This window comes from Anthonomus grandis, chromosome 5, assembly GCF_022605725.1.
Source record: "Anthonomus grandis grandis chromosome 5, icAntGran1.3, whole genome shotgun sequence".
Classification (NCBI taxonomy): domain Eukaryota; kingdom Metazoa; phylum Arthropoda; class Insecta; order Coleoptera; family Curculionidae; genus Anthonomus; species Anthonomus grandis.
The window spans coordinates 16618740-16633722 of NC_065550.1; the positions used below are offsets into that span (position 1 = coordinate 16618740).

The following is a 14983-nucleotide window of genomic DNA, read 5'->3' on the forward strand; positions in this document are numbered from 1 at the left end:
AGTCATGCTAAATGACAAAAAAAATAACGACTACCATATAGGCCAAACTCTCATGTGGTTGCTATTCGTTTCGACCTGTTAACCATAATTCGACTGTGGGAAGTCAGGATCTAAGCTTAGATGATCTGTTGATCCTCCTAAAAAGGAAAAATGAGAAGGCAATCTCAACAGTACTACAAGAAGTGCTAAACATTCTAACGTGCTGCGAGAAAGAGGAAATATCCATTAATCTGCATAAAATAATAATAGTGCCATTCACCAGAACAATAAATATGGGCGACGTTAAATCATCAATCCTGAGAGGTGAAACCATCCAATTTGCAACAGAGGCGAAATATTTTGGAATAACCTTAGATAGGTCGTTTAATTGGAATTTGCGTCTTGATAAAAGAATCAAGAAATCAAAACTGTCCCATGAAACTGTCGCAGGTTATGCGGCAAAATCTAGAGTTTGAACTCAAAACAGATGCAGTGGTTACACACATAGGTCATCAGACCTGCGATATCTGACTGACCCGTCTGTTCGTATACCTGCAGGAGGAAGCCATAAAAACTACTTACAGGCTGCACTATGTCATAGATGGAATGGAATCAGTTGAACTAGATAAGAATAAGTGCAATTACAGCACACTTGGTATGCCATCAGACCTAATGCCAAGAAAATTACTAAACACAAGTTCATACTCGGTCAACATACCAGACCGAGCGGACTGGGATCAGAAACGGATGGAACTAGAAAAAGCTGACATCCGAGTATATTCAGACAGCTCAAAAACCAATTTAGGAGAAGGAACTGGAATATACTACACTAACCCAACGACAGAAATATCTATCTGCCTTGGAAAACATCCATTAATTTTCCAAGCGGAAATATATGCAATTGGAATCTGTGTAAGAATGGTTAAGCAAATGCAACTTGAAAATAGAATTATCATTATCTACAGCAATCGCCAGGCGGCTTTAAAAAAGCTAGAATCTTCTAACTGCACATCTAAAGCAATATGGAGCTGCAAGAGCGAGCTTATACTGCTTAAAGAAAGGAACAAAATTAACCTTAAAAGAACATGGATTTGGTGACATGCTAGGCTTACAGGCAAAGAGGCGGCTTACAAGCTAGCCAAAAAAGGAGCAGAATCTAACCTGAACCTATCATCAGAACCAGTATTAGGCATTGTCTATAATATGGCAAAACATACAATCACAATCCTGGAGCATAAAAAAGCAAGGCTCTACTGGAAAGGATTACCAGGACACAACCATGCGAAGGCTTTTATACCAAACGCAACAAGGAAGGTAACAGATACCATAAAAAAACTTAACAGAAAGTACCTAAAAGCCCTAATGGGAATTTATAATAGGATTGGTTTGGAGGAAACGAGACTGCAAATGTCCGGCACTAGAGAGAAGTAGGTGGGCCATCTTCGGCAAAGAGTTACTTAAGACGGAAGACATTAGGAATGGTGTTCCTAATCCAATTATCGAACTCTTAAAAAAGGCTTGATAGGGAATTGTAATTCTCTTATTAATCTATAGAATTACTCGGTTCTTTTTCCCATTTAAATTAATACAGATACGTGACAACTAAGCTTTGCCCAGTAAAGTTAGAAAAGTTTATATTTTGCTAATAAACGCGCGACCGTGTTAATTATTAATTTATCATCGCGTCTCATACCCCAGCACCATTCGTGTCCGGACCACCACTACTGTTCCCGCGTTTACTGAGTACCGCGCATGTCCGTTCTCTATATAACGCGATGCACTGACCGGCAGTCCACAATCGGCAGTCCGCTGAGAACAGTCCGACCAAAGCGTCAGCAATAACCGATCGTAATATTGCTTACAGGCATGGGTTCTCTTTATTGCACCCCTCCTCTTCCCGCACCGTACCGTATTGAATTTGGTCGTATATAAGGCTTATTGAGAAGCAAGGAGATGACATGTTAGGTTTGGGGATGATTAAATGTGATTTTGTTACAATGTCGCCTATTGTTTTACTCACACAGAAGACCTGGATAACTTTCTCCACTGTTTAAAGGCTATCCGATAGGCCGTAGTCCCTCAACCACATTAAACTTGAGGGTGGCGCCTGAGATAATCGTTGAATAACCAACTACAAACTTTATGAATAACCCAGAAGATCGAGAGGTGATTAAAAAAATAGTACACGTCAGAATACCTTACCTACGGAGTGATTGAGTGAGTAAATAGACCTATAGGATCACAGTGAAGCGACACATGGTACCCGACTCACAACAAACCTAACTTTTGTACTGCAATAATCAGTTAATAATAGTGTACTATGTTCCATCACCAATTTCAAATTACAAAAAAAACAAGCTATAACAAAAACATTTATTTTGATATGATAGTGTAAAACTAGCAAGGAGTATCAGTATTATGAGCGTTAAGTTTGAGAAGCAATCAGAACAAATTCTAAAGCTCGAAGTTATAAAATTTATATTACATATCTCACTTCATGTTTTTCTTGTCGTGGAGTCTGAAAGAAATTGAAAAACTTTATTTTTTGATTGTGGAAAAGAAAATAAGAGGCGAGATATTTGGTAATATGTATTTATAATGATAAAGTAAAAAATTAAATATTTGAAATGTAAAACTTCTGGATTAAAACCAATTTAATTTTATTAAAGACTAAAAATTGACAATACAAAAAGAAAGCCCTAATAAGTAAAATCATATTTTCTTACCGGAAACATGGAAATACTGCAAATCAATTAAAACATTATTCCTAATATTATTCCTAAAAGACACTTTTTAGGGAAAAAAAATTAAATAACATATTTAAAACAAACCCAACCTGACGTAGCAGACGAGTAGCCAAGCGCACGAAATGCTTATATGCGCGTTACCATACTTCGCCTGTAAGTACCTCTATATGATGAATAATGATTGATTCCTTAAACTGTATCCTTTGCTCCTAGGTATATAAAAAATCTATTATACCTCAAGTAAATTATTGTATTTAAAACTTATTAAACTTAAATTAAATTAAGTATATCGAACGGTATCATTACAGATTTGAGTTCATATTTCTTTTAAATACGTGAATGGGTCTATTTTCTTCTTCTTTTCAATTGTTGAGCGTGCGAGATAAAAATGTATAATTTGATTTTTGCTATAAGTGACGTAATACCCAATATAATAAGTAACTCATCCTTAACCTGTATATTATGAGGCTACTATGGTCCTCGTAATATATGTAATATCCTATAATATATGTAATATATGTGTAATATCCTCATAATATATGGCGATGCAGTCTTAGTACTTTATTTTATACAGGCTTGTAAAATTGTTATATGTAATCCGTATTTTTGACGAAGAAAACTTTTTTAATTTAAAATTGAAGTGCATAGCCGAAGAAACCATTCTGCGGGGTAATCGAAAACAGAATTTTTTCTTTTAGGACGATTTAAGCCGTGTATTTAAAAAAAATTAAAAAAATTTTTTGTAATTTAACTTATGCTTTTATCAAAGAGCAATAAAAAAGTCAACTTTTAACTTTTAAAATTCTTAAAATAATTCAGGACACAAAGGACTAATCAGAAATATAATTATATTCAAAAATTACTCTTAGTCCCTTTTTAAGAAGTAAAGAAACTATCGTAAAAAGTGTTCTCAGTAACACACTCTTTAATTGCCATTTTTTCCAACAAAACATTCATCCATTCACGTTTGCGCGGCTATCCTCTAACATGAAAACTCCCATTTCAAAGTGTTTATATCTAGCAGAGGCTCAATCAGTTACCATTGCGCTCCCAACTCTCCTGCCGATCAGATTCAGAATTTCTCGACGCGCATTTGCCGCGCGACGCTAAACTCGCGATGAAACTTTAAAAATTTTTATATTTTCGCAATGACACTTTGAAGTTTTTTCATTTTAATTATGTCGAAAAATTTGACGACAACCTCAAAACCCGCGGAGGTGGTACCGCAATACATATGGGAAATAGTACAGAAACTGCTGGCAGGTGTTAGTATTAGCGACGAAAAAGTGGATCTAAGAAAACCGCAGCCGAATAAATCTTTAGAGAGCGTCGCTTCTTATATTATATTCGCATATGGTGTATTAATTGTTTACGGTGTTTTGTCGAACATTTTGGTGTTTATTCATATATTGCAATACCGATTAAATAAGGATCCAACTTACGCGTTTATCTTAAACAATGCCATAAGTGATATTTTAAAATGTGTGGTTGTTTTACCCTTAAGTTTGTACGTGTTGCTTATACAAAACTGGATGCTTGGAGAGCTGTTGTGCACCTTTTTGCCAATGATACAGGTATATAATTTAATTTTTTCGCCATTTAAAACCAATATTTACTTAAATTAATAATTTTAATATAAAAAAATAATTATTTTATTTTAAATACATTTTTTTATACTTCGATCCTCTTAAATATGATTTACGCGTCAACTGAACTTTTAATAAATATACTGTTATAAAATTATACAATTTACTAAATATACATATTGATTTTTTTTTAATTAATTCTTACGGTCCATCGATGATGGAATTTTTTCTTTAGAGTCTCATTGGCATACTTTTTAATCTTCAATTCCTATACTGTATGGCTTATATGCGTGGACCATCCTAGGTGCTTGGTTTATAACGGTTGAGTACCATCTGAAAAATTACCCATAAGTATATGCGTTGCTCTTAACATATAATTTATTATGTTTTGCTTTTGTTAAATTCTTTAATAGCTTTATAAAAAAAAATATAATAAAACTCTCGGTCTATTATAAGTAATAGACCGAGGTCTTTTATAGTAGTAATAGACCGGTCTATTATATTAAGCCAATCCGACTGATCCAACAAAATGTATATATTTACCAGAAAATAAACCAAAATTACTTTAACCCAAATTCCAGATCAGTAAAAATGCTCTGTTAAATAAAATTGATTTCTATGACCTCGAGAGAGTCTCAGGTAACTCGCATGGATGACGAGTATTCTGGATAAGAAAAAATGATCATAAATAAACCGCATAGATAATATTTATTGAATTTATTTAAATTGTATTATTATAACCTGTATAAATGTAATTTATGTAGTGATACAAAACTATTTCATTGCTGTATGATTAGAAATGCACATATTAAATAGGGAATGTCTTGTAGTTTAGCTAAATTTCCTGGCAGTCAATTAGAAGATCTTTTTATCCACATTTAAAAAAATTATATTCGGGAAAGGGAAAACAGTTTCAGATAACTTAAATCACACTTTTAGTCTTCAGATCAGCTTGATTTTGAATTTAAGCGTTTCTTTAAAATATTCTTCCGGTTATAATTTTTTAAATAAAATTTTGTTAAATTTATATTCCTTCTACCAGTAGAAGGAAAATAATTGGCCCTTTGACGTACGATTTAAAGTTAAGAATAACTAAGAAAACTAATAAATTGACCACGAGTGTTATTATCTGCACTTGACGAAAGAAAATAATTTTGCATCCAAAGGAAAGTCAAACTATAAAACTGCAATAAATTATATTAATGGCTTACTCTGTAGCTTTTTGCATACCTAATAAGGTGTTATTACTCTATAATTTCTAAAATGTACGTTATATTTTTATAAATTTAATGTTAACACATGTTTTAACACAAGTCTTGCAAAAGAACCTGTGTGGTATTTTATTAAGTTTTCTTGCCAGATGAAAGTTTTGTATTTGTATTTGTTGTTGATAATAACAAAATGTGTTTTTGACACAATAAATTATTTCAGAAATTGATTACAATCAATTTAAACTAAGAAAAAATAAACTAGTAAGTAGTATACGAATAAGGTAAAACATAAACAAGTAAAAAGGTGCTGGATCTATGCGAGGTTAGATGGAATAATGAATATTGTCGTATTTAACATGATATGAACTTTCAATTTTTCTACTAAAATATGTGATGCTTTGGTACCTACAGTATCGGGAACGGAATATCCAGATGCAAATCGGCTAAGAACTGTCATATTTGGTTTGAGTAATTTATGATATAAACACTATAATACACTGTATATATACAAACTCACAAATAACGAATAACTATCTAGCAATGATGTATAATTTTGGATTTGTAAATCTATTTACTAATAAGCCAATAAGAGTATAAGGTATGTTGCAAAATGCTACGATTGCATATTTATTTAAAGTAAAATTTAAATGTCTAATACACTAAATGGAGTGTATCTTGATGACAGCAATAAAATGGTAATTACATGCAAAAGTGTGATAACACTTAAAACTATATAGGAAGTAAACAAATAAAAAGAGGAAGTAACAACCATATAAAACAACAAATATCAAAAATCGTACACTAAATATTATTATTATACTGCTGGTAGGGGCATCCATATTTGTAGCGCACACTCCAAGTGTTATTTCACTTTTTAATCTCATCTCATTGCAAAGCCTAAGTATTGCCTCAGCCTTAAAATGTTTACTGTTTCTAATCACAAACCCTCATGACCCGAATGATCTTTATATTAAAATTTTATTGGTTGGTATTTATACTTCGTATTATTTTAAAAATAAACTCCCAAATCCTTTACTTAATTTATGATGTTTAATTTTTTCTTGTATAGGTAATTACTAAACTTTTTGAGTTTTAATTTTAAAATATTCGACGACACAGCAAAATCAATTTTAAGTTAAGATATTTCGTCTTCGAGAATGTATTATTTTATATAGTTTAAAATCATCTGTGAATAACAAATAATTTGAATTCCTTACAACATCCGACAGGGAGTTAATAAAAACAACAAACAAATAAGGGACCCAAGTTAAAACCTTGAGGCATTTCAGAGAATACTACATATGAATTGGTAATTTAAGGTTCAATTTTTACTCTCTGTCCTCTGCTTTATAAATAATACTTCAGAATATATGCGCCTATAGAGATACCACATACAGTGCATTTTGGCTATTAAATTAATAAGGATTATAGAGGTACCTTTATTCATGCAATCGCACATAGTTTTTTTCAAAAAAATTTTCCTGACGAATCAACATTTTTCACTAACTCATAAATTTGGAGCCTTTAAAGAGAAACCTTTAGAGAAATTATACCTTTCATTTCAAAACGAACCACTTTAAATAACTTCTAAAAAAACACACGTTAGATTAGATATACAGGGGGACGTTCAATTTTATATTTGATAAAGTTCTGTCAATCACCTCTTCACCTTCAACTAACTACACTTTGATATGGATGATAAATGGAGACCTCCATCGTGTGACACATCATTGTAACCACCATTAAAATGACTATTCGACAATGCAACAAAAAAATCAAATCGGTTGACGTACCAGCGAATAGTGACCAAAAATATCTGGGAATAATGGATATTTTATCGACCTTGTATTTCAAATGGCTATCTTAATGGTTGAAGCAATTTACCAGTAAAAACGTATGGTAATAAACATAAATAAACTTAAAAAACAGTTTCCGGGGATGCGGATTGGTAGGCGTGGTGTAATTGAATGGCCTGCACGGTCGCCAGACTTAACCCCATTAGATTTTTTCTTTAGGGGTATTTAAAAAGCAAAATTTATAAAATCCCACCTATAAATATGAATGATTCAAGAGATCGATTACTTGCGAATGTTTATAGCGGACAAAGACTTGCTAAGGTTCGTGAGAAATTTCAAAACAGACTTTATTATTGTCTCGCGAAGTCTATAAACTTAAATTTTGTATACACCATTGTGAGATAGATTATAAGCCCTTTTAAAATAATGTATCATCACAATACAGGGTAGCCATTTGATATACCAAAGTATGATGTCTATAAAATATTAATTATTACCAGACACTATTTAGCTCACTATTCGCTGGTACATCAACCAATTTAGTTTTTCTTTGTCACTGCTGAATAGACATTTTAATGCTGCTTACAATATTTGTCATATGATAGGAGTTTCTATTTGACGTATTAAAGTGAGGTTAGCTGGAGATGAGGGGTGTTGAAGGTGTGTGGAACTTGGTTAAAGAATAAAGCAAACATCCCTCTGTATATCTAAATTGGCGTGTTTTTTTAAGAACTTTTCTTTAACGAGTCATTAAGGGTGGTTCGTATTAAAATAAATGCACTGTATGTAAAAACTGAAGGTATAATATTCTTGTGAATTTGTGATCAGAGATTTTGTATTTGAAGTGGTATTTTGTGGGTATATTGGTCAATTGTTAGAGAAAAAAAAAAATTTTTTTTCGCCAACGTTTCGAATTATATTTAATTTATCTTCAGGGTTTTAAAATAGATAGAAAAAAATGGCGTTTAACATTTTTTTTAAAATTTTCCCTCTATTTTCTATAAATATTTAAAGTTAATATACAACGACAGTCTGCATATCATAGAGCTCTAATAGGAAAGGGTAAAAGGAAAACTTATAAAAGCACTTACCGAAATCGTAGGTTTTTCTTGCCCAATTGAAAAAAAATATATCACAGGGATGAAAACGTAGATTAAAGGGCGATTATGTAGAGGAAGAATTTATTCCAATTAAAATCTGATAAAATATATAAAATAGAACAATCCGGTAGACTAGAGAAACTAACTACTAGGCGTAAAAACTACAGAAGGGAAATGTGTGTTTATGTATGTACAGTGCATCCCAAAAGTTATGTCTAAATTCATTTAAAATTCATGGGTGTGTTCGAAAAAAAAACGCTCGGACCGGAAAGTTTGTATATACAGGGTTGCTCAAAAATAAATTACGACCATCAACTTAATTTTTTCAAAAGAAAGCACCTTTTTTTATTTCATTTTTGAATTTTGCGTGGAGTTCTACGTATGTTTCATGCATCATGTCTTATACCTAAAGTCAACAGTTATCGAAAAAAAGCCGACCAAACATAATTATTGAAGTTCACCTTACGAGTCACCTTATCTCTGAGAATTTTTATACAGGGCAAAATTCCATTCAGTCGTGTTTTTTTATTGTTGGCTGGTGACTGTGTATTTTCATAGAAACCGTATGACAGTTGTACGCCAAACAGATATTGTCAATTGTCGATATTGGGCAACAGAAAATCCACATTGGATGATGGAGGTAAACACCCAGTACCCTCAAAAATTAAATGTGTGGTGTGGAATAGTGCGCGGAAGAGTAATAGGTCTCTTTTTCTTTGAACGGGACAAGTGTATCTCAATTTTCTCCAATTTGAATTAGTTGCAGCATTACTAGCTTTATTTCCAAATCCATTGGACCCAGACTATCCTGACGAAGAACTAATTTTCCAGCAAGATGGCGCTTCTCCGCACTATGCTGCCACTGTGCATACATTTTTGGATGAAACATTTCCCAATCGGTGGATAGGAAGGAGAGAACCCATCGAATGGCCTGCTAGGTCGCCTGACCTAACGCCAATGAACTTTTTTTTTGTGTGCATACCTCAAGTCGAAGGTATTTGTTAATAGGCCAAATAATCAAGACGACTTGAAAAAGAGAATTCGCAGAGAAGTGCGCGCCATAACTCCGGAAATGATTGAAAATGTGCAACGAGACTTTATTGATCGCCTTGGATATTGTCAAGCCGTGAATGGCAACCATTTTGAATATTTAACTTAATTTTTGTTCTTTTTTTATTTGTTATTGTATGAATCGTCCTTTTTTCGATAACTGTTGACTTTAGCTATAGGATATGATGCATGAAACATACGTAGAATTCTACGCGAAATTCAAAAATGAAATAAAAAAAAAGTGCTTTCATTTGAACAAATTAAGTTGATGGTCGTAATTTATTTTTGACCAACCCTGTATATACAAACTTCACGTACAAAAATGCACAACTTGAAATAAAAATCGACGGGTCCGAGCGTTTTTTTTCGAACACACCCCTGAATCTTAAATTAATTTAGACATAACTTTTGGGATGCACTGTATATATACATAAGAAATTAATTAAAGGTATGGTTTAATATTTTTGGAATAAAGCGTTGTTGCTTGGTTGCGGTACTTAAGTAGGTAATTTATATATTAAATTTGAGTATGCTGAACTTAGGTTTTCAGTGTCGCGTCTAAAGTACTGTTAATTATATTTTTAATATGTAGCATTTCACTTATGTTGCGTTTAATTAAGAATTTTTTGTTAGTCCAGGATGTGTAATAGGGTCAGTATATAGTATCTTTCAAATAAGGAAAAGTAGGAAATTATTTTTATTTAAAAATTTCTGAATAAGATTAATATTTTTTTATAAAATTGTTGGCTTAAGAAAGATATTGCGCGATTTTTTAAGTTTCGAATTATGTTAATTTTTTGTTTGATCAAGTCAGTTCTAAAAATAGTTTATAAATCTCTTTCAAAATGTGGGTTTGTAATACCAATCTACGAGGAGTCAATTGTTGTTACTTATGACTCTAGTATTAAAAAATGAGATAGAGTGATTGTCTTAAAACTCTATAGTAAACTGTAGTCTTGGGTGAAACGAATTAAAAACTTGAAGAATCTCGCCCTCAAACCTTATAGGTACGGAGGTCAAAATATCATCGACATACCTCTTAAAAAATGGCACAGAAAAAGGTAGTTTACTAAGGCAAGTATTTTGTAATTCTGATATCACTATATCTGAGCAGAAAAAATATTAATCTCATTCAGAAATTTTTAAAAACTTATTTTTTCCGTGAGTATAAAACAAAAAGTAGCAAATGCAGTATCATTATTCTCAGAATATTATTTTCTATCGAAATACGTAATAATATATAAAGTATCCCATTTATAATAAGAAAGCTAGTGTCACTTCTGGTTAAATTGGAAGTGGCAGAAAACAACTGAATATGTCAAAAGAAGCTCTTATAATAATTCTATCGATATACCAAATTTAATTTGTTTATCTTAAATAGAAAATAGTTATTAAGTATTCCCTTTTTCCTGTGCCACCCAGTATATACATATGTGTTTATGTATGTAAATATACAGTGCATCCGTAAAGTAGCGGATAAATTTAAAAAATATGCAATGGACCGTTTCTAAAAAAATGCCCGAACCCGTCGATTTTATTGTTTAGGGTTTTTCTACGTAGAAATTAAATATACAAGGTGACTCAAAATAAATGACGTCATCAACATGTTTTTTAAATGGAAACCACCGTTATTTAATGCAGAATCAGAAAGAACTAATTTTTTTACAAAGGACGTGGTAAAAATGAATAGTGGTAAAGTAAGCAATTTTGAACGACAAATGATGATAAAATAGAAAATTAAAGAAATACCTTTTTAGGTTAAATGTTTGAATTGAACACCATTAAACCTGAAAATAATCAAGGCAATTTAAAAATTATTTTTGAACATTGTCAATGACATATTGAGTAATATTTCTAATTTCCTGGCGTATTTGTTCTTTAAAAACTTCTAAACTCACTGGTTTAGTGAAATACACTTTACTTTTTAATTATCCCCATAAAAAGTAATCGAGGGGAGTTAAATCTGGCAATCTGGGTAGCCATTCAGCTCTCGTCTACCTATCCAACGATTTGGAAAAACTTCGTCTAGATAATTGCGAACGGGTAAAGCACAGTCGGGCGGGGCTTCATCTTACTAAAAAAAAAGATCACGTTGATGCATATCGGGTTCTTCTAAACCCGGATATAAAGTTATCAGAGCGGGGATAGGATCATTTTGAAAAAAGTTCAAATACCTCTTATCAGTGAAAGTGGCATCAAGAAAGTAAGGTTCTAAAACTCTTCCTTCCACTATACCGCACTACACACTGACTTTTTGAGGGTGTTGTGTATAACATTTTGTGATATTCATTAGGGTTTTCGGTCGCCCAGTATCGACAAATCTGTCTGTTCACATGGCCGTTTAGAGTAAACGTTGCTTCGTCAGAAAATATTATCCGTTTTACAAAATTATTGTTGTCATTACGGAGCACATTACTTTGCTCACAAAATTCATTTTGGCGATCAAAATCATCTTCCGATAGCTCTTGAAGTAAGAATATTTTATAAGAGTGAACTTTGCTTTTTTCTCCTCCTTTTGAGTACGCGACATAAAGTCGAAATTATACCCATTTGTAGTTAAGTCATCCAGGTGAGAAAAAACGTATGGCGTAGATATTTTTGCCAATCAATATTAGGTTAGAAACTTTACCATCGCCTTCAGAAATTAATAGTCTGCTATGTATTTTTTATACATTCAGAAATTAACAAATGATTTATTTTAGCAGCATATTATTATATTTTTATATTCGTGTATATACTTTTATTCCCAAAAAATTTAAAAAAATCTTGTAGTATTTATTGTATTAATAACAAACTTAACAATTAACAAATATTATTATAATTAATCATAAATAATGGGACATAAATAACAAGTCCGAAACAGAATTGCACTTCAAATTGAGAATGTGATAGAGCGAGCCCCAGACGCAACTAAATGGAGCACAACAACGATCGCAAATATAAAAAAGAATGGGATAAAATCAGATCAGGATTATGCTGCTTATATATTTACCAAGCAAAAGAACGAAAAAACCAAATCTACAACATGTTTGAAAAGAAGAATTCGGCACGAGCAGTAGGCGTAACAAAACCGAGCTTACAAAAATTGTGAATAATGGTATACAATTATTTTAACTCACTGGGAAAAATTTTAATACTGACAATTTAATTTACTTGTTCATGAAAAAAAATGTTGCTTGAAGGAATATGTTAACACATTAAAATGAAAATACCATTCCAAAAAATAAAACATATAAACTCAAAAAAAACACGCCATATTGCATTACCAAGTTAATGAAATTGCAATGATATGATTGAATACTAAAACGACGATCATAAAATAAAATTTGCTAGAAGAAAAAAAGCTTAATCAATCTCGTCAGTATTGTCAGAGTCAGAACTGAAATCAGAGATATTGTCTTCGTCATTGTCGTCTTCGTCAGTCATAATCACAAGTGGCAGAATGTCATAGGCATCACACACTTGTATTGCCTCCCAAGCCTTTTCAATTACCTTTTCTGCATGAAAAACATATTTTTGCCAATGATCTATAGAAATTTCATTTATTACCCTTTCCCATGTAGTCAGAACTTCTAAAGGTGACCCCTTAAAATTGGAATATGATCAATATATTTCGTTTACATTCCGACCATATCATTTCAATTGAATTAAACTGGCAATAATATGGTGGCAGTCGCAACATTTTTTGTCCTAAAGGTTTAACGTATTCATCAAGGAAGTACTTTTTTTCACTAGGGCAGTTTCTGCGTGCATATTTTATATTTCATGGCTTTTTCTGGAAAGCCAATATTCTTTTTCTTTAACCATTCGGTCAGTCTCTGCTTTGTCCAAGATTTTCTAGCGATTTCTTCTAATAAACCAGAATGGTAACTTACATTGTTCATGATTATAAATGACTTTGGGGGAAGATTTGGAACCAGCTGAGTTTTAAACCAGTTTTCGAAGTTTTTCCTGTTCATATTGTCATGATAATCTCCCGTCTTTAATCCACTCTTGAATATTAAATTTGCACCCTTGATAAAGCCATCTTTGGTTCCGGCGTGGACCACGATATAACGATGACCTTAAAAATAAAAGATAATTCAATTCTCTTCTTTTAGAAATCATTCTTCCAGAACATAAATTTAATATAATTAATAAGTAATGTTCTATGCACATACGAGTAGTGTATGGAGTTAAATTCCCTCATATTGTCTTAAAGAGAAATTATATGAAACTATGAAACATATGAAATTATTAAGTTAGGGGGCCCTTACAAGGGCAATAGTTTTTATTCAAAAAAAAAAATCTAAAACGATAACCAGATAATTTTTACCTTAACTGTTTTTCCTTGAATCCGTGTGCTTGGTGTCATCTTGCCAGCTACTACGAAATGATCCCTTGCTAAAAGTCCACGTCTCGTCAATGAAAACTGCAGTAAAACCTTCCGGACCTACATTTCTATTTTTGATATACTCTACTACGTAAAAAATTGATTTTTTTATGAACAATATTTGGCAAGTCCATCAAATATTTTCTGTTATTTGATTTTTTCCACTTGAAGCCTATACTATTGATCTATCTTCTTAAAGAGTCAATGGAAAACTCAAAATATTCAATTTCTTCCCTGAACTTTTCTCTTATTGTTGCCAATATTACATTCTTTTCTGGCGTACATAGAATAAATTGTGTCTCGAATTGTATGTTTCAAATATGTTGTAATTTTGGTTTTTGCTGTCTTTGGCTTGGAGGATATACGGGCTGCGTAATCCTGATCTGATTTTATCCCATTCTTCTTTATATTTGCGATCGTTGTTGTGCTCAATTTTGTTGCATCTGCGGCTCGCTATATCACATTCTCAATTTGAAGTGCAATTCCGTTTCGGACTTGTTCCTTTTCCAGTTGAAAAAAAGCCAATATATTTAAAATCATCAGCTGCAATTGTTCATTATACCTATTATATCTTTTTTTAGGCATTATCTAACACGTTTCGAAACAACTTTCAAGAACAAGTTGACATACCAATATTTTTGATTGACAGTGACGGATATTTCACATAACCTAGTAAACAGTGCTTTCATTTCAAAACGATCCACACTTAATACCTTTCTTAAAAAAAAGAAAAAAAAAAAACGTCAAATTAGTTATACAGGAGGAAGTTTAATTATGCATTTACTGAAGTTCTGTCAATCACCTCCTCACCTCCAGCTAACCTCACTTTAATATGTCAAATGGAAACCCCCATTGTGTGATACATCATAGTAAGCAGCGTAAAATTCTCTATTCAACGGTACCAAAAAAATGAAATCGGTAAATGTGTAAGCAAATAGTTAGCGAAAATGTCTAGAAATAATGAATATTTTATTTACGCCAAACTTTGAAGTATGTCAAATGGCTATTCCATGATGTGATACATTATTTTAAAGGGCATTCATTATGCTATCAATGGTTGTAAAAAAAAATAAAATTGATTGACCAAGAAGCAATTAAAGTGTAAATCGGTAGGGTAGAAAAACAAATTTAATTAGTTTAAC

General features: G+C 32.0%; 1 protein-coding gene across 2 annotated transcripts in view; it reads left to right on the top strand.

Annotated features, from left to right (window-relative positions):
• The first annotated feature begins 3773 nt into the window (after positions 1–3773).
• Positions 3774–14983, top strand: part of LOC126736268 (orexin/Hypocretin receptor type 1) — a 426431-nt gene continuing 415221 nt past the window's right edge. For both annotated transcript variants that reach the window (XM_050440546.1, XM_050440547.1), the window contains exon 1: positions 3774–4300. In XM_050440546.1, the coding sequence (XP_050296503.1) occupies positions 3905–4300 (396 nt within the window). In that variant the 5' untranslated portion in view covers positions 3774–3904. The remainder of the gene's footprint in view (positions 4301–14983) is intronic.